The sequence below is a fragment of the Solanum tuberosum genome, unplaced genomic scaffold (genome assembly GCF_000226075.1).
Source record: "Solanum tuberosum cultivar DM 1-3 516 R44 unplaced genomic scaffold, SolTub_3.0 scf00690, whole genome shotgun sequence".
Lineage (NCBI taxonomy): Eukaryota > Viridiplantae > Streptophyta > Magnoliopsida > Solanales > Solanaceae > Solanum > Solanum tuberosum.
Genome location: NW_006239628.1, coordinates 43,736 through 64,937, shown reverse-complemented (window position 1 = coordinate 64,937; position 21,202 = coordinate 43,736). Strand labels below are relative to the sequence as shown.

Below are 21,202 nucleotides of genomic sequence, written 5' to 3'. Positions count from 1 at the left end.
GTGACGTTAAAGGGGTGGGGGGGGGGGGGGGGGGGGGGGGCTGGTGGAGGGGGCATCTGTGGATTTTCGTGAACCCATGCTCCTCTCTCAAAATCATATATAGTAGTGTTATATTTTTTCTAAAAAAAATGCTTAAATATAAATGTGTTGTTGTTGTAGTACTTAAATATAAATGTGCAAACTCACATTCAAATATCATATAATGCGATGATAATTGAGTTCACCTCTCTAAGTGAGTTCATAAATTAAGTCTTATATCTACCTTATTTCTTCATGTCTAAAATTGAGCAACACCTTTCCAAATAGTTATTGGTAACACTTTTAGCGTTGCAATTTTTTGTTTTTGTTTTATCTTTCAAAATTCTCAAATATGTCATATTGGTAATTCTTATATTTATTTTAGCACTATATATATATATATATATACACGACTTATAATTTTAAAAATTTAACGGGTTCAATGTTAAGAATCTAAAGGTTAAATCAGTCAAATTTGTATCGTAGATCCATTTTTTCAAAATAGTGCACTAATCCTTTCGAAATCCTAGATACTCTGATTTAGACCCTATATTTGTATTTAAAAAATTATGTTAATATGTATAAGTAGATAAATAATGTATTTCAAGCCTAATAAATTAAAAAATATATGATTGAAAATACATAAATTTAAACTTTTGAATCCATCACTAAATTATACATCATTCTTGAACATGAAAAAAAGACAACAAAACGAAATTCAAGTGAATATATGTGAACTGTGAAGTTATGGTTGGCCCAATGTCATGGTTGGCTCAATGTTAGGCCCAATGTCATGGTTGCCTTCAAAATTCAAATGGTTTTCTCATAGGCCCAACATGGACCAAAACGAAAGAAAAACTAGAGGTTTATACTAGGAGAAGTCCTCTTTGCTAATTTACTCGTACTCAACGTAATTTCACGAGTGAAGTCTAAATAGAGTGATGTGTACATAACCTTACCCTACCTTGTGAAGGTAGAGAGTTTGTTTTCGTTAAATCCTTTGTTGGCGTAGACATATTAAAAATCAAGTATATAAAGCAAAAACAATAGAGAGAAAAAGCATGCTAAAAATAACTAAAAAGAGAACAAGTAGCAACACTAAATAATATGATAATCGAAGCAAAGGAAATAACATATACTGATAAGAGAACTAGATAACACTCAACTATCTACTAACTTTATACCCTAATCCTCAACTTTTATGTCTTCGTATCTACGGTCATGTTCTCGGTAAGCTGCAATGACATATTCAGTCTAATTACCTCCCCAAAAAATCTTTCCAATCTACTCCACCTCTCATGATACTCACTATAGCCAACCTCTCACACCTCCTCGCTAGGGTATCCATGCATCTTCTCTTCACATGCACAAACCTTCTTAGTCTCACCTCCCTCATCCTGTCCACCACATAAACCACTCTCACCTTGTCCCCAATAACTTCATTCTAGATCCTATTTCTTCTAAAATACACACGTACATCTCAATATTCTTATTTTTGCCACGTTCATTTTCTAGACATGTGAAATTTTTTGACTAACTAATACTAAGCTTTTGATGACATATTTTTATCACACAAGACTCTAGATGCAAACTTCTGTTTCAACCACCCGTTTCAATACTAAGATAACATCATCATCAATCTCCCTCCTAATTTTATAACTAAGTATGACATAAATTGATTTATTTTTTTCATTTGAATCAGGTCTGATCAAGTGGAAGAGGTAAACCAAAAATAGTTAGAGATAATTTTTTTAAAGTCATGTAAAATTAAACAAAATAGGAAAAATTACTTGAATGGATACCTTTTAATAAATAACTATTGATTTTAGTAATACTTTTTATTTATTACCATTTATAGCAATATATAATAATACTGTGATAAATGTAATATGTATTAAAAGTGAATTATGTATGAAATATATATTATAACTGTTTTATAATATATTATGCTTGTTTGGTAAGATATTGACACATTGTATTATAAGTGTATTAAAATGTGTGATAAATATATTATCCATCAATAAAACTTGTATTATATGTGTTTTATAAATTGTTCTCTGTATGTATTAAAACTGTATTATAAATGTACTAAAAATTATCAAGTAAAAAAATATTATTGCTATAAATGGTAAATATTTTCCTAATATAGTATATTTATGTAAGTTTCCCAAAAAAATACTCATTTTTTTAAAAATTCAATAAATATAAATCTGTTAACGAAAAAGAAACTTCATATATAACACAACAAATATATATAAAACATTTTTAAAACAATTTTTTTAAAAAAAAAATCGAAAATTGAGGGTATATTGGTCATTTTTCCAAAAAAAAAAAAACTCAAGTCCCTCTTCACCAAGGTTAGAAAAACCTAAACATAAAAGGTCTCTAAAAGGACACAAACCGTTAAAACCTGCAACTTCTCCATTGAACTGAAGTAAATCTCTTAAGAAAAAAAAAATCTATAAAAAGTTCTTTAAATTCCTCTTTTTTCCGCTATTTACATGCAAAATTATTGAATTTTTCATTAAGTTGATAAATTTGTTTCATTCAATATGAAGATTGTTCGTAGAGACTTTGTTCCTGATGGCCCTGGTAGCGTAAAGGTAATATTTTTTTCTCTATAATTGTTTTTTAAAATCTATAATTCGAGTAATTTTCGTGATTTTTTGAAACCCCAGATGAAGAAAACGATCAAATTGATTTGGGTATTTTTTATTTTCATGTATTATACAGATAATTGCAGAAGAAGCTGATGATCTATGGGTTGCTTATAATCTGATAGCTGAAGGTGATACTGTATTAGCTGTTACTGTTAGGTATTGCAATTTTGCTCAATTTCATTACTGTGAGGTCTTAGCATTATTTTGGGATAAATAAGTAATTTTTATTCGTGTGCGAAAGTTTGAGAATTTGTAGAAAAAACATGTTTTTACTATAAGAAGCACCTTGTTTATACTACTCCCTCACTCTGTTACAATTTGTTTGTCTGGTTTTCAATTGCCATGAGTTTTAAAAAATTAGTAAATAACGAATTTTGAATCTCATGGTTGTAAACTAAAGATATGTGGGATGTACGAAAATGCTCTTCAGTCTTGTGGTCTTAAATATGCTAGGTGGAAAGTTGAATGAAAGAGTTGCCAAATAAGGAAAGAGACATCGTTTTTGGAACAAACTAAAAAGGAAAGTAAGATAAACAAATTGAAACGGGGGAAGTATTTGGTATCTCATCAGTGCTACAAGAATTACTCAAAAGCTAGTGTCTTGCCTTCTTTTTAAAAATAATAATTTTGATCATGAAAGATGGAATCTTTGTCTTGAATATGGACGTCACTTGCTAATTAGAATCAAATTCTGTTCATTCGGAAGGTTGGAGCTTTTCGCTTTGTTTGTAACTACTTAGTTGATTCTCTACACTTGTTAATTTGATGCATGTTTCTCATCCTGTTGAGTTGATTGAAAATTATGTTTTTTGGACAACATATTAATTGCTCTCGTTCTCGTAAATGTCTAATTTCTGCATCAATTTTGTTGTTTTATTCGTTGATTAGCTAATTGTTGGAAAATGTTGTGTTCTGTGATTTGCAAAAGTAATCTATAGATAGTTAGACTCTAATCACGAGTTGTGCTAAATTCTAGTTAAATTTGTCTAAATTGGCCTGAGATGAGTTACATGAACTATGGAGTTACATGGTCAGTGAGGATTCATAAATACGACCTGAACTTGCTTGGACTGAGGTGTTGTTGTTATTGTTGTTTGCTGAAATTGTGAATGACAATGTTACTAAAAGGAATATGGATTTTGAGCATAGTGAGTCTTTACTGATTGCACAGGTTGATAATAGTATAGTTATATTTGTTGCTTAAAGCTTACGGTGAAGACTCATTTTTAATGTTGAGAGCAACTTTCTTTTGCAAATTATGCTATGTGGGTCTTTGCTGATTGTTAACACGGTTTTGCTTATCACAACACAACCTACTGGAAGCTGGTTGATTTTTGCTTGTAATTTCTTGTAGGAAGGTCCTAAGGGAAGCTGCTTCTGGAGGAAGAGATGCTGAACGAGTGAAACTGAAATTGGAAATTAAAGTTGAGGTAAGGATATATTAGATATCCAGCATCATTCAGTTGTGGGGTGTGGGCCTTGGTTAGAACTTTGTCGTAGCTTCCAGCATAAGGTGTTTTAAGAGAAATTGAAAGATAAAACTTTGAAATCAATTAACTATAGAGAAGAATCTACTAAGGATAGAGAGGAGACTTTTCTTTGTCTTCCTTTTCCAATGTGGTCAAGATGAAGGATTTTTGGGCAGTTTGATGAATTTTGAGGATATCAATACAACTTGTGTATGAAATATACATGATAGATTGTCACATAACAATGCTCCATTTCCAACGAATCTCAATAAATGCGACGTTGATAATTTTGTTACCATAGTAATGATGACAATTGTAATGTGACCAGAAAGTAGGAAATAGATAGTGCTCTTTCTAGGGTTTTTATTTGAGTATATTCCATTCCAATGTGGTATAATATAATTAATTTGGTATTTTAGAATGTGGAGTATGACAAAGAAGGTTCTGCCTTGCGTATTCGTGGGAAGAATATTCTGGAGAATGAACATGTAAAGGTGTGTTTTCTTCAACTTAATCCTTTTGGATAAATTCCTAACATTGATGCTGCAACAAAAATCTCTAATTATTTTATTGCAGATAGGGGCCTTTCACACTCTGGAAATTGAGCAACACAGACCTTTTGTGCTAAGAAAGGTACAATGCTGTGTTTTGATTCTTTTCCACCTATCACTCTGTTTTCTTTTAAAAATTTTGAGGTATATTATTTGCACTTCAAAACCTATCAAGCTGGTGATATATGTTCTTTAGGATTGCAGCTCTAACCTATGTTTCTCAGACTCTTCAAATATGTCAACGGCTGCATGTTGGATTCTCCAAAAATAGTGTATTTTGGAGTATCCGACACGGGTGCGGCATCGAAAGTGAAGAGTCCCCGCAATTTAGGCTCTAACAAGTAAAAAAATCTGTAAAGTTATTCATGTAATTTACATTATTATTATAAAACCACCGGAAAAAAAAGAAGAAGAGAACAAGTTACCTTACTTTTCTTTAATAACCTTGGTATCCGGGCTAGTTTGTGCACACTTCGACCTGTTCCACCAACACAGCTACCGCCTACCGGGTAACTCTTTCCATCAAGGTTTTGACAAATAAGAAGAAATTGTCTAGTGTATTTCGCCTCTGGTTGGGTTTGAACCTAAGATCTTATCACTCTTAACTCACTTCATTGGCCGCTAGACCATACCCCTTGGGTGCAGTTACTTGCAACTAAATTTCATTTGTCCCGCTGCTGACACCCCTTTGAGACATCTCGTGTTCCTGTCCTTTGACGTAGTTCACACCCTGCACAAAAGGTGTACGCACGATACCTCCTTGCTGTCTCTAGATGGAACAACCCTTCTACATTAATGATGATTCCACCCTGGTTATCGTCATGACCAATTCCATGCCAAATAAGCCAAGAAATAGTTACACATTTTTCAGCAGACACCAAAAAAGGAAACCCGAAGTATATTGTCATTGATTTCTCATAAACAAGTGTACAATGGTTCGAAAATTTCCCGAAGGCATTATTGCTTATTAAGCTATTATTAACTCCTATATTATACACATTATGGACTTTGGTGAAAACAACAAATACCCAATGTACTGAGGGGGCTAGTTTCTTTTCTCAGCTTGTTTCTTTGTAGTTTGAAGGATCTATGCCCCCTAGTTCGTCCAACACAGGTAGGGCTGAGGCATGATAAGATAAGTGACGGTTTGTGTAGCCTAGGTAATATATACTTAAGTGATGCAACAATCTAAGTTTAGGTAGGGGAAATTCTTCTCGTATACATAGGAGTACATGAAATTTGGTAAAATTTTCTGATTTTTTTTCTGCATTATACAAAGTTGCTGCATAGATCAAGTATAAGGAAATAAGTGTCTTTTTATTAGAGGCTAAATGAGTCATAGAAGATGAATTAGGAGATAATCATTTGTAGCTGTAACTAGAGGTTTCTATAGGAAATTGAGGAGCATTCTAATCGAAATATAAATGCCTATAAATGTCTGGGCTAAGAATTACAGGTGAACTTGAAATTATGTGGATCGGGTACAGGCCGAATGAAATTTTCCATAATTTCTTTTACTGCTAGATTTATTACTTAAAGGGTATACACTTATCAAAATAAAATTTCTTAGAAGGTATGCGTGCTTTTGTTTAAAACTTTTGTTTATGTATAATCCTATCTATGCATGTACACTAATTATTTTGAATTTCTTTGTTTAGTAGTAACTCAAAGTGATCATTCTTTTCCTATGTCATCTTCCCTATTATTTTCGTATATTCTATTTGTTTAGCAAATTTATGAGCATCTTGTTTGTTTCAATCTTAGTCTTACCTGAACAGAGTTGATTTATACGAAAGTTTACAAATATATTAGTTCTGACTTGCATTATCTAATTTAGGTGGTCTGGGACTCACTGGCACGGGAAGTTCTTCGTCAAGCTTCTGGTATTTTTCACAGTGCACTTTAACATAGTTATATTTTTATTTGTTCAAGGTTGCCATTAACATTATCTGCAATATTAGGCATTTTAGTTCATAGCCTGACTTTTCATCCATAACTTATCAAGTTTTATAACATGTAGATGCTTCTTTTTAGTACATTGACATGATTGTGAAACCGCTTTATAGGTGCATTATTCTTTGATAGATTGTTTCAGTCTAGGTGTGTTTTAGCCCTTATTTTGCAGAGGTTTTCTTCTTTACTCGTATACTTGCAGTGAGAACATGATTATTCGCTGCAATTACATGTGTGTTGCAGAGTGCTTTTGAACTGATGAGAAGTTTCCCTATATAATTGTTGATATTCAGCTGTATTGGTTCCAACATGGATGTGTTTGTACTGCTCTTAGATTTACCATTTCAATATGCTGAATACGGTTTTCCATTTTGATGATTCAGATCCATCTGCAAGTGCTGATCTGGCTGTGGTTCTGATGCAAGAAGGATTGGCACACATTCTTCTTATTGGTAAAAGGTAAGCTTGACAATCTCATAGTCCTATGAATACAAGTTTTAAACAGTTCTTGAGGCATAGTTTAAAAGTCGAATGATTATGTCAGAATTTCTATATGTTGAGGCTGAGTTAAGTGTTAACTAGATTGTATGGCATAATTTAACCTTATGTACTTGTTACTGTTGTCTGAACAGTGTGACTATTACCCGTTCTCGTATAGAGACTTCTATACCGCGCAAGCATGGACCAGCTATTGCAGGTTATGATAAGGTAAGTCTCCTTTTGTTTCAGCTTTTGTATTATTTAATTATTTTGAACATGACGTCAAGTGAAATTGTGTTCTTAATTTTGATTTGCAGGCGTTAAATAAATTCTTTGACAATGTTCTACAGGTAGACTTTTGCCAACTTTCTTGATGTTGCTTAATGTCCATAAGCAATATGTTACAGGTTCTTATTTCTGTTGCAGGCCTTTGTCAAGCATGTTGATTTCAAAGTAGTTCGCTGTGCTGTGATTGCAAGTCCAGGATTCACCAAGGTATTTTTTGTTTCTTTTTTGTATAGTTACACTTCTTAGCTAGTCATACTTTTATGCTATGTTACAAGGGGAAGAGCATGCATATCTAATTATATCTGTACTATGCATATGTTAATTCAGTTGTGATATTCAACCTTTTTTGGGTTGAATGTGCAGGATCAGTTTCATCGTCACCTGTTGTTGGAAGCCGAGAGGAAGCAACTAAGACCTATAATAGAAAATAAGTCACGCATACTTCTTGTCCATACAACCTCGGGATACAAGTATGCCCTTCTTTCTCTTTCTCTCTCTCTCCTTGCCCTTCATCCCCTCATCTGACATCTCAAAACGATACTTTGTCAATACAGTTTTATGCAAACCATATGATGTTAGACGTGCGTGCTAGTCTAGAACTGACTAATATGTTGCAATTACATTTTTGTGTACACGATTCTCTCGTCAGTACTGCTATTTTAGTACAAATCACCTTTATTATGTGTCTATTTGTAGTTGATATGTAAGAGTTCAATTATTATCAAGCACGGGTGTTTAAGCCAGAGAGTTTTTTTTTTTCCTGGTTTACAGACATAGTTTGAAAGAGGTTATGGATGCCCCAAATGTAATGAGTATGATAAAAGATACAAAAGCTGCCAAAGAGGTACCTTATGACCCTTGACCAACTTAATATGATCTTTAATCTTTATTCTTGTGTTTGTTCAAGTCTTTTTTCTTACTCTTTGGGAATAACAGTTTTCTTTTCTCTTCCAATCTTAATCAGGTTCAAGCCCTAAAGGATTTTTTCAACATGCTTTCAAATGTTAGGTTCTATCCTTGGTCTCAATGTTTCTATTTATATTTTTCTTAATAACTTTGGATGTTTCAGATTTTTATCTATCATATGCTAAGAGTACGCACATATTGTTTGGTTTTGAATTTATTTGTTTGCTTTTTTGGTGTTTACTGTTATCTTGGGTTCTGTAAAGAGACCTGAGAGTTTCAAATAAAAGTCGAGGTGTTTCACTATGCATGACGGATATCCCTGTTTAAGGAGATCAAGGTGGACTAATATGAAATATTTCAAGATTAAGAACAGACACAATGTGTTATGATGGGCAGCTGGTGATATTGTTATCTCTGTGTGTGCCTTTTTTCAGGCCTTTCTACCAATTGAATGCTGAAAATTCATTTGCAACCTATCTTGGTTGAATTTGTTTTCAGCAAGGATCCGTCATAATTCTCAGATATCCAATCATCAACAACTTTGAACTTCTATTAAATTTTAGGGCATCTCAGTTGTGTACTTTCATCTACTGATTTTATGTGCAATTTTACTGGAGTAGTAAGAGGATTATCTGTCTGCAATGCTTTGGCCATATTGATTTGAGATAATTTATCATCTGATGTGCCCTCTCCTTTACTTTTTTGCGGACAGAAATACGATAAGGAAGTCTTAATTAAAAATATTTGTGCTTGATTTCCTGGTTTCAAGGATATTTAGGTCTAAAAATTAGAGTTAAATTACATAATTTAAGGATGTTAGATATAGAGGTCTTTTACCAGAGTGAGTGCCTGTTTGAATCCCCCCGCCCCGCATATTTCATGAATTATGATATTAATTGGATATTAATGATGCCGCTTTTCATGCCTTCCGAAGTAACTAAGAAGGATAACACCTTTATTTAAAAGCTTTTTTCCCTCTCTTTTTAGAACTTCTTGCAATAAATGTATGCCATGTCCTTTTTTCCGAATCTCTTAACATTTATATTAATGAGCTTCACCATGCATGAAGTTAACTTCCAGTTGTCAACAAGAGATCCCTGTAATGTGTTCCTTTCCCTGAAACTTATGAAAATTGAAGTTACTTTATTGGGACTTTTCTAGGATCCTGATCGTGCATGCTATGGACCAAAGCATGTTGAAGTTGCCCATGAGCGAATGGCTATTCAGACACTTCTCATTACCGACGAGCTCTTTAGGTGAGTATCTTATGGTCCCAGGTTAATGGGCTTTTACAAGCAACAAAAATGAAACTGTATATAGCTTGATACTAAATTTGCAACTCGTGGCATATTTCTAGTTCATAAGTATCTCTTTTTACGTGCTTAGCTTTTAAAATTCACATCTTTGGTTCATAGGATAATATGTAGACATGTATAACTTTTTATCTTCATATCTCAATCAATTATTATTATTATTATTATTATTTTTTTTTTTTTTAATAACCGAGAAATCCGTCTGTGACCCGCCCTTTGGCCCAATCACTGCCTTCTAAACTCGGTGGATAATGGGCCCGCCCCTCTACCCTTCTCCACTTAAATACCGGGCTTCTATCTCAATCAATTATATATGAGTCATTTCACTCGTTCTGTGAATATAGTTGGTTGATATTGTACATGAGAAATATCTAACTTCTTTTGATCTGTTGACAGGAGTTCTGATGTAGAAACGAGGAAAAAGTATGCTAATCTGGTCGATTCAGTCAAGGATTCGGGTGGTACTGCTCTCATTTTCTCGTCAATGCATGTTTCTGGAGAACGTGAGTATATACAGTTCCTGTTAATTTCTTTTTTCTTCCAGCATTTACATCTCTGCCTTTCCCAGTCGGAATTTATTTAAGTCGGCCCCTAGTAATGCTTTGAATCGTATTTCCCTTCCGTGCACACGTTCATTGTCACATACTCACTTCAAATCTTTTTCCTTCCTACGAACACACGTTCTTTACTGCATATATCATATATGGCAAGGCTGATTAAAACAACTTTTGGTTTTCGTCACAGAACTCACACAGCTAACCGGCATTGCTGCAATCCTTCGTTTTCCTTTGCCGGAGCTGGAAGACATTGAGATGTGATGGAAGAAATGCTCGTTCATCGGTAATGAATGTTATCTGCACTGTTAAAAATGTGACTATTCGCTATAAAATGAAGTGAATACACAAAAATTGTAATGTTTCTCTAGCAGTGGAAGTAACATCATCAACTGATGTTGCGTGTGGCGTGTTGTATATTCGATTTTTTTTCGTTTTGATTAATTGAAATGTAATATATCGTCGACTATCGAGGTGTACTATATCATTGTAACGATATTTTTCATCGAATATGTTGGCTGTTAGATGAAGTTTTCTGGTTTTTTCACAGTTTCTCAGGTTTTATGTACTCTTTTGTCCACTTATTATATGCATAATTTGGTCTCTATTATGTTGTGTTTTGTTTGTCAAATCATCAAACCTGTACTAGGTTTGACTAATTCAGATTCGCATCGTATAGGATCCATGAGAACGGAAATGCTCCCAATTATTTTTTTCTTCTTATTTTTATTTTATATCTAGATGTTGATTTTTTAAATAAGAGTTTACACTTTGCAGAATTATTTTATTTTATTTTTTATAGGAGCACCAATAAACATGACTAGAATAAATAATTACTTGCCGTCTTAGTAAACCAATTTCTCTACGTTCTTATTTAGGAAAGTAGGTTGGAAAATCATGGTAAAGGAGCTCATGCATCATGAATACGATTAATAGCGGAGTCAAAATTTTCACTAACGAAATTTAATATATAAAAATAAATAATAATTTTGATCATGTAATTTTCAAGTAGAGGAGGTTTTCACTAACGGTGTGTTATTTAATTATGATAAAATGATACATATTTTTTTTTTATTTTGCACTTTTATAATTTTAAATTATTTTGTTTATTAAATACTGATACATAAAATTGCATTTTGTGTATTGATATTTCTGCGTATTTGCCGGCAACAATTGTGGATTTTGCGTAGGCCCACACTACACTATTTTTCAATTATTTAATTTCAACTATAATGACACAATTAGGAAAAAGAAAAAATAGTATTAATAAAGTAGAACATTGATGGTAGTGACAAAACATAGTGTGAAAATATTGTCTTTGGAGGAATTTTTAAAGGTAATCACGAAAAGTGATTTAAATCCACGATAAACTTTATTGCAGAATTGTTGGAACGTAAAAGGGCTAACTATAGTTAAACCAAGTAGAGGTGGAAATTGATTGTCTACGTGCTATCAAGCTGATTAAGAATAAGAAAATACAATATCATCCTCTTAGGGCTATTATTGAATACTGTAGATATTTATTGAATATCAGCAAAACCTCTATCAAACATATATGGAGAGAGGCGAATCAATGTGCTGATTTCCTAGCAAAAGAAGAATACAAATGTAATGAAGATCAAATAATTTAGGGAAATGTGTTCAAGAAGATGAAGTTCACTCTCCTAACAGACTTAAACGAGATTGCTTTTGAAAGATTGTAATCCTTTTTAGTTCATGTGTTTTGAGCATATTTTCTTGGCTCACTAGTTTTGTATATATTTATACACATTGAATGAATTTTTAAAATAAAAATAGAGAGTTTAAATCAATGTTAATAGGTTATGTCAAATCCGTAGCTAAACAGTGACTTTGCTTTTAAGCAGAATCTCAACCTCGACTCATGAAATGTAAAAATATGTGATAGGAAGTGCTTCAATTAAATAAATTTATACAACGTGAATCTTGAATTAATCAAATTCAAAATTCAGTTTATCTGATGGTCAAACAAAAGAGATCTTGTTACTCTTAAGTCTTAACTCACTCTTAATTTTTTTAAAGACATTTTACTCGTTTTTTCAACAACATAAAATTATAGTAAAGAGATAAAATAATTGCGTATTAATTTTCACAATCTCACTCCAAACTAAGATAATATAATAGACTTCACTCCAATTTTGGATATCATTCCATTAATTAGAGTCTTTGACTTCAAATTTTGATAATGGAGATTTTTGTGATAGAGAGTATTTCCCCCTTAAATAAGTGTTACAAACACAAATATAAATTAATAGATTGGTTCTAGATATCTAATGTTCTAACAAAGGAGATTATTCTTAATCCGCTTTCATTGTTTCTTCATATTTTGTCTTTTTAAATAACACAAGGTTATGTAGGATAAAGAGTTATCTTTATTCGAGGGAAGTCAATTGACATCCTCCTAAGATAGTAACTATTAATTGAGCGATCATCTGAGAAATTAACCAACTAACAACACTTTCATTAAACTGGGAAAAGGCAACAATAATAACAATAACATTCCTAGTGAAATTTGTCATTCAGCATGACTCAGTTGGTTTGGAGGGTGGTTATCCACACGGATGGCTCGAGATCAACCCCCCCCCCCCTCAATGCCTTCTGAGTCGAGCCTGTCGCATAGGGCTTGCCTAGTGCGGTTTACATCCCCTGTGTGGTGTTCAGGCTATTACACAGTAGGGGGTTTACCCAGTGTGCACAAAGTGCTCAACACAGAGTGCTCACCCAAAGGGCATAGGCTGTGACAGAGGTTGTACCAGCTGCGGATTATCTTGGGGTTCCAAAAAAAAAATTCCTAGTGAAATTTGTTAGAGGGTAAAGTGTACATAGACCTTATCACTACCTCGTGGAAATAGTTGTTCCCGAAATACTCTCGGCTCAAGTGCATCAAACTCAAGTAAAAGAAGAAGAAAATAATAAAGAAAGCATAACAATTAATACGAAAAGCAACATTATAGCCTACAGGACAAAAACAATACTAACAACAAAATAACGTTATAATTGAAACAAATATATATATATATATACACGTTGGCAGATAACAAAAGCAGGGTAAAACAACACTCTAACCCTACTGACCTTCTACCTAATACGTGACCTCCACTACTTTTTATCTAGAGTCATGTCCTTAGTTATATGAAGTTGTGTCATGTCCTATATATAATCACCTCTCCCCAATACTTTTTTGATGTACTTCTACCCTTTTGCATGCGTACCCCCTACAACCAGCCTCTGACACCTCATCTTCACATGCCCAAACCATCCCAGTCGCTTCCCTTATCTTGTCCACAACAAATGTCACTTCCACCTTCTACCGAATAGCCTCATTCTTAATCATGTCTCTCCTAGTATGTCCAGACATCCATCTCTACATTCCTCCGCAACATGCATCTTCTGAGCACGTGAGTGCTTGACTGACCAACACTCCACCCCATACAACAAGAACAGTCTAATTAACCACTCTGTAAAACTTACCTTCAATTTTAAATTAGGCAATATCCTATTATCATATAAGACTCTAGACAAACCTCTATTTCATCCCTGCCACACTACAATACGATGTGTGATAAATAAATGTAAGAGTTAGAATTAAAGTAAATCTTGGCCAAACCAACCAAAGTTGACACAAATATGAAATAATCCTACGAAGAAAAACTTAGGCCTGTTGGAATATCCAACCAAAACGCGTTAATCTTGTGGGTCTGTTCTAATTTATCATTATATGGCAACTAACCATATTTATGGAAAAACTTGTAATAAATATATACTCGCCTGTGCACTTTAATTGTCATTGTTTTCTTTTTTAGAGTCAAATTATAAGAACTTTGACTAACATTTTACGATATATTTTTTCATCATATTAATATACGAAAAATGACAATTTATAGTACTTTTCATATAGTTTTTGAATATCTAAATTTTTTGTTTATAATATCGAATTAATGTAATCTAATTTAACTTTGAAAATTAATCAAATTGACTTTCGAAAAGCACAACATGACAAATAAAAGTGGACGGAGGTAGTATCATTCATCCCTAACTAGAGGTTTTGGTTCGAGTCCCTTGAGTACAGAGTCACCTGGAGCGCTTTATCCTTAATGTGGGACTTTTCGGCACGAATTTGGATTTATTCAAACTCCAATGTCGATATTGAATACAGGACGGAACAAAAAAAATAAAAAATAATATATATATATAAAATGCATACTAGATTTTTTAAAATTATTATTAAATAATATAAACCCTTAAAGACCAATTCTCATTTGTTATGCTGAAAAAGATCTCAACTTTTTTTCCTACCTTGGTCACTAAGCTGTTCTTTGACCTTCTCAAATGTAATAACAAAAATCTCTGAATATTTATCCAAAGATCAAAACTTTTTCTCTTTCTTGGGATTATTTGGCTTTTGCTTTGTCTTTTTTTTGATTTATTTATCTACTTGGATTGCTTATTCAATCTTTTATCCATGGTTGCATAGTTATTTTGCTGATTACATGAATTGTGTTCTTACTTAGATAAGATTTTGGGTTCATCTTGTTTCTTGATTTGCTATACTTGAAGTTGAACAAGTTCTTGATTTTAGTACTTTTTTTACTAGTGTTGTGTTTGATAGAAGAGGGTTTGACTTTTTCTTGATCATTTGATTGAAATAATCAAGATCTTGTTGATTTTGAGTGGGCATTATAGAGCTATGTTTGTAATTGTAAGATATTAAACTATTGGGGAACTGAAAGATTGAATTTTGGAATTAGTATCAAATGGGGAACACTTGTGTTGGACCTAGTATTTCTAGAAATAGGTTCTTGCAGTCTGTTTCAGCTGCAATGTGGCCGTCTCGGGTGCCGGATGACACTGCTTCCACCACTAATGGTGGGAGTAGTAGGGGTGGAACAGTAGAATCTGGGAAAGACCCTGATGTGGTAGTTCAAAATAGGGCACCTGAACAGATGACAATGCCTAAGTCTGAACAGAAGGAAGTGGAACCAGTGAAGAAGGAAGAGGAACCGGTAAAGCCTAAGAAGGCGGTAGAGATGAAGAGGGTAGGTAGTGCAGGACTTAAGACTGATTCTGTGTTACAGAAGAAAACAGGCAACTTAAAAGAGTTTTTCAGTATAGGAAAGAAATTAGGACAAGGACAATTTGGGACTACATTTAAATGTGTCGAAAAAGGGACAGGGAAAGAGTATGCTTGTAAATCGATTGCTAAGAGGAAGTTGTTGACAGATGATGATGTTGAAGATGTTAGAAGGGAAATTCAGATAATGCATCACTTAGCAGGGCATCCGAATGTTATATCGATAAAAGGGGCTTATGAGGATGCGGTAGCTGTTCATGTAGTTATGGAACGGTGTGCTGGAGGTGAGCTTTTCGATAGGATTATTCAGCGGGGGCATTATACAGAAAGAAAAGCAGCTGAGCTCACAAGGACTATTTTTGGGGTTGTTGAAGCTTGTCATTCGCTGAGCGTCATGCATCGTGATCTTAAGCCTGAAAATTTCCTTTTTGTTGATCAGAAGGAGGATTCACTTCTCAAAACTATTGATTTTGGATTGTCAGTTTTCTTCAAACCAGGTACTTAATTTAATTAGTTTGTAGTTACTTTGTGGAAGCTGCTTTAAGATACCGTCTTAATTAATGAGCATCAATGAGAATTGACGTGTACTATTCATGAATTTTATGTGTTAGTTCTTGGTATTCGTGATGCAGATTCTATTGGACTTTGTCCAGGACTGTATCTTGATGTAGATGCACTTTGATTCAATCCACTGGCATTCATATTGTATTGAACTCTCATGATAAACCTTTAGAAGGGGAGCCTTGACGTAATTGGTAAAGTTGTTGCTATGTGACTAGGAGGTCACGTGTTCAAGCTATGGAAATAGCCGCTTGCAGAAATGCAAGGCAAGGCTGCGTACAATAGACCCTTCTGGTCTGGCCCTTCCCTGGACCCACGTGCATAGCAAGAGCTTAGTGCACCGAGCTGCCCTCTTTTTTTCTCTTGATAAACCTCGTCTGATGCAATTTGAAGTCTTTCTCCTCTATGCTATGTTGTTCATTAGTTGTAATGTATAATTTTCTGAAACAGACTATTTATGGATGTATCCTTTTCAGGTGAGAGATTTACTGATGTTGTTGGCAGTCCTTATTATGTTGCACCGGAAGTTCTCAAAAAGCGGTATGGTCCTGAAGCTGATGTTTGGAGTGCTGGTGTGATTGTGTACATCTTATTAAGTGGAGTGCCTCCTTTCTGGGCTGGTGAGATTTGAGGATACTTGTTTTCTTTACTTTATTCTGCAATTCTCTCTGTTCAATTCTCCAAAGTTTTACATTTCTATTAATATCCTAGAGGAAAATTTCGGGCTGTGTTAATTTAGCTGAAAAAGATGATGTGATATTCTCAAAGCTTGGGGGAACTCCTAGTTTGAATACTCCATTTCCTGGGACCTCGAATCATGGTGCTAGTGCTACCATAATCATATTACCATTTAGTTGATACTTGATAGGATCCTGTCACAAGATTCCCTTAATGCATAGTAATATTTTTAACTCGGTGTGATATTGTCCACTTTGGGCCAAAACTGATTGATTTTTCCCAAAAAGCCTCACCCCATTAAGAATATCCCTACACCTTATATGTAGTTCCCAACATTTTCACCTTCCAATGAGGAACTTTGATCGCATACCCAACAATTTCCCCCTTGAACTAAGTTTCACACGGTCCATCACGACGATCCAGGATCTCCCCTCTTTAATTAAGTACCAGAATACCATTACCACGATCCACGAGTCAATTTTCAAGTTTCACTGTGTGGCATGTGCCAATTGCCACCCCACATGACAGAGCATTTATGGCCACGGGAGCCCAAAGCTAGCTTCTTCTTGTGATCAGCTGAGATTTCCATAGTTCTTGCTACCTTTGTGTCGACTGCTGCTGCTGACCCTTTAAGGCGTCAGGCTAAGTTGCTCAGACTCTCCAAAATTGTTGCCGCACCCGTGTCGGATCCTCCAAAAATGCACTACTTTTAAAGGATCCGGCACGCCCCCGATGACATTTTTGAAAAGTCCGAGCAACATAGGCGTCAAGGGCAATCACCAGAAAATTGGGAACTTCCTTTATATGCATACACTTAAAATAAAAAGAATAACTGCATATTCAAAATCAGATCTATTTCCATAAACTAAACCAGTTTTGTCAGCAAGGGAAATAAAATGAAAAATGTTTATGGAAACCAAATGTAGCTCTGCCAATGATGTCTTATCTTTTCGTATGATTTCTCTTTACTAATATATAATATCATACAGAAAATGAGCAAGGAATATTTGAACAAGTCCTGCATGGTGATCTCGATTTCTCGTCAGATCCATGGCCTAGTATTTCAGAAGATGCAAAAGACTTAGTTAGGGGAATGCTTGTTCGAGATCCCAGAAAACGTTTAACTGCTCACGAAGTCTTGTGTAAGTCTTCTCAACAGTTTGTCTTATCTGATATTTGAGTTTAACATGTCTACCTGTTGAAATGACAGTGGATTAACTTTACTAGTGGGAAATGGTTTTACATTTCTACATTGGTAATTCACTAGTAATAGTAAGTAGTAGCGAGAACAGGAAAGGTATAATTCATATGCTAACGATAAAGCTTCTTATATGCTGTGAGTGAGGCTGGCTATATGAATACTATTCCCTCCATTTCAATTTGTTTGTTTTACTTTCCTTTTTAGTCCCTCTGAAAAAGAATGTTTCATTTCTTTTATAGCAACTCTTTAGTTCTAACTTTCTACATGACATGTTTAAGACCATAAGATTCAAAAGTCTTCTCTATTTTCTTACACTTTGTGCCAAGTCAAAGCAGACAAACAAATTGAAACAAAGGGAGTGCATCATTGTGCTCTAATTTCGCTTGTTTCGTTTCAATACTGAATACTCAATAATCTCCTACTATTATATATTCTATTTCATAATTGATCATGTAATAGTGCTATGGAGAAAGTTAAACTCTGCCCTTGTGGTTAATATTTTGTATCGCTAGAATCCTATGAAATGAATTTAGTCCTTCCTACTGCAAAAATTTCCCTCGAGTTGAAGAATTTGGATAAAAGTTAATGAGTGATTTTTATACCTCCGCAGGCCATCGCTGGGTTCAAGTTGATGGTGTGGCTCCAGATAAGCCTTTGGATTCTGCAGTTCTGAGTCGAATGAAACAATTTTCTGCAATGAACAAGCTCAAGAAGATGGCTTTGAGAGTGAGTCTATAGATTCACAAACACGTCCAAGAATCATACAAACTGTGGATTGAAACTAGTCCCGCTAAATATTGTGAGTTACACGTCTATTGCAGGTCATTGCTGAAAGCCTGTCTGAAGAAGAAATTGCCGGTCTGAAAGAAATGTTCAAGATGATTGATACAGACAATAGTGGTCAAATAACTTTTGAGGAGCTCAAAGTTGGTTTAAAAAGAGTTGGCGCTAATCTCAAGGAATCCGAGATCTATGATCTTATGCAAGCAGTAAGTGATCTTATTTCAAGAACCTTCATGGGCAGAATCATCTAAATCTAAATAAACTAATTTATATCCCGACTTAAATAAGATTTTGATCGCGCAATAAGAGCGAAGAAACATGATTAATGTGTTTGGGGGACAGCAAAAATGGGAGGAAGTGTTTTAGATCCTACAATATTAGTTTCATGTGTTCCTCCAAATGTTCCTCACGAAAGATCCCTACTAATTTCTCAATGCCATTTGTATCATGTGAAGAAAATGTGTACACCGGAGAAGAATAACAACGATGTATGCCTATGTGATAATGATAATGAAAATGATTAGTTAATTACGTACTCAACCCCTTCTTTATCCAAAGGAAGTACCAAAATGAACAAGTGAAAAACTGTATTTCTTATGTTTTTGTTAAGAGGAATTGTATAAACATGGTATCCAATATTTCCTTAATGCTGATGAAATATATTGTTACCATTTTAAACGGAAGACCCACATAGAAACTTAAAAGTTCCCTTGTTTCTTACTTATATTTTTGGTCTAAGGAAATTATTTGTGTATATGTAGTAGTTGGATAGATTGTTGAGAATTACAATAACAACAACAACTAGCCTCAATTAGTGAATTTCACCTGACGGGTATATTTGGGAGTTTGATTGCTAAAAGGTGAAGGAGATTGTGTGAAGCTAATATTAGCCAATTGGAAATAAAAATTGTGCTCGTGAGCTTACATTTGATCTAGTCGATGTGGGCAAGAAGTAAGACAGAGCGATTTGGCCTTTGAATATCCTCTTTTCTCTGTGTTGGTTTCTAATTGTATAATCTTAAATCTTAAGATTCATTTAGCCTCATGACATTCTTACATCTCATGCTCAACCAAATGATAGTGACCTCATGTAACTCCTCGTTTTGTCTGAAATTGCAGGCAGATGTTGATAACAGCGGCACAATTGACTATGGGGAATTTATAGCTGCAACATTACATTTCAACAAAATTGAAAGGGAAGATCATCTATTTGCTGCTTTCTCTTACTTTGATAAAGATGGAAGTGGCTACATCACTGCAGACGAGCTTCAACAAGCTTGTGAGGAATTTGGCATCGGTAACGTCCATCTGGAAGATATGATTAGAGATGCTGATCAGGACAATGTAAGTTCTACTCTTGCTCTCCTTGATTTTAATATGAATTGGCATACAGGATCTGCCAGTTTTAACTCCGAGAATGATCTTTAATCGGAATTAAAAGGACATGTCCTTTTCTAAAGTTCGGCTAGTTCATATCAAGAATCTAACTCTTCTTTGTTTCTTCGCCAGAAAAATTCATAGTTCATACTACTACTTCCTTAGCTACTTACTAAAAATGTTCAAAAGGCAGTATGGTATTTGTTGGCATTTGTGAATGACTTAATCGAAATCATCACTTAAGTTTGAAGGATATGCAGTAATGACTTCTTTGTATGATGTTACCATAAAATGATGATGCTTATACGAGCAAAGACAAGCTTCTTTAGTGTGTAATTTTCATTCATGGTAAAAATTTGAGTTTTCGTTTAAATTTTTTCCAGGATGGGCGCATTGATTACAATGAGTTTGTCGCGATGATGCAAAAGGGACATCCAGCGAGTGGTGGTGGCAAGCAAGGTCTAGAACACAGTTTCAGCACCGGATTTAGAGACGCTCTAAAACTTTAGAGAGCCTTTGCCTTTCATCCCCCTCCTTTAGTTTTGTTGTATAGTAGAAACTAGTGCTTGCCAAAGCAACAACCTTGCTTTTTCAATGCACATCAGTAACATTTTTCCCAGTTTTACAAAATTTTCTCAACATTTGCTTCTGCAATACTAGTGTTTATTGATACTGTCAATATGTTGCATAGCAAGAAACTTGTGTCACATAATTACGCGACGTTTCAACTTTGCACCTATAGAATGTTGAAGTATAATATGTATCGATGAGCTACAACTCGATTCTTCTCTCTAAGTTGCTTATTTTAGATCGCGATTAATTGTATATTTGTGATCAAGGATAGTAACACTGAGCTACTGCAGGTGTGTATTTGATCTGCTATATTTTACACCACATGTATTTACTCCTTCTTAAACTTCGTATCAAGTCAAAACCAGACAAATAAATTGAAACGGAGAGTGTAGTAAATATATGGTGTGAAGTGAACCATACAATGTGTCTAAAATTACAAGTTTCAAATCCAATAAAACAGTGGGGGAGCAAGCAATGTGCAATGAGTGAAGTTCCCATGCTTCAATATTCCAACTCCTAAATATAATCATTTTCTTTGAAAACAACTCCCACCCAAGCCCCTAAATAAGAAGTAAGCAAGGTTAGGACGGATCTAGAAGGTTGGTTACAGATTTTACGTGAACTTAGTAGTAATTTTTACTCAAATTTATAATTGGAAAATCCATTAATTATTTTAAAAAATGTAATTGTGAATCAAATAATTATCGATGTATTTTTAAATTCTGAATTCATCTCGAAAGAGAGAAGA

General features: G+C 34.3%; 2 protein-coding genes across 2 annotated transcripts; both read left to right on the top strand.

Moving 5' to 3' along the window:
- The first annotated feature begins 2,386 nt into the window (after positions 1 to 2,386).
- Positions 2,387 to 10,744, top strand: LOC102593007 (protein PELOTA 1). Its single transcript, XM_006366964.2, has 16 exons — positions 2,387 to 2,621; positions 2,752 to 2,834; positions 4,033 to 4,108; positions 4,567 to 4,641; positions 4,724 to 4,780; positions 6,536 to 6,581; positions 7,035 to 7,110; positions 7,284 to 7,359; positions 7,449 to 7,481; positions 7,558 to 7,626; positions 7,783 to 7,889; positions 8,191 to 8,263; positions 8,384 to 8,422; positions 9,487 to 9,581; positions 10,035 to 10,141; positions 10,383 to 10,744. The coding sequence occupies exons 1-16, from the start codon at positions 2,571 to 2,573 to the stop codon at positions 10,454 to 10,456; spliced, it is 1,137 nt and encodes a 378-aa protein (XP_006367026.1). The 5' UTR covers positions 2,387 to 2,570; the 3' UTR covers positions 10,457 to 10,744.
- Positions 10,745 to 14,964: 4,220 nt separating this feature from the next.
- LOC102592675 (calcium-dependent protein kinase 1-like) lies at positions 14,965 to 20,390 on the top strand. Its single transcript, NM_001288301.1, is given in 7 exon segments — positions 14,965 to 15,778; positions 16,319 to 16,462; positions 17,510 to 17,662; positions 18,332 to 18,447; positions 18,543 to 18,710; positions 19,624 to 19,848; positions 20,265 to 20,390. Coding segments are annotated over 7 exon segments (1,746 nt in total).
- Positions 20,391 to 21,202: the final 812 nt, after the last annotated feature.

What these genes read in the sequence shown, in the direction of transcription:
- LOC102593007 (XM_006366964.2), top strand. Translation starts at nt 2,571, where the DNA reads ATGAAGATTGTTCGTAGAGACTTTGTTCCTGATGGCCCTGGTAGCGTA. An exon ending in TGGAGAATGAACATGTAAAG is followed by an intron (nt 4,642 to 4,723) that starts GTGTGTTTTCTT and finishes ATTTTATTGCAG; the next exon opens with ATAGGGGCCTTTCACACTCT. An exon ending in TTTTCAACATGCTTTCAAAT is followed by an intron (nt 8,423 to 9,486) that starts GTTAGGTTCTAT and finishes GGACTTTTCTAG; the next exon opens with GATCCTGATCGTGCATGCTA.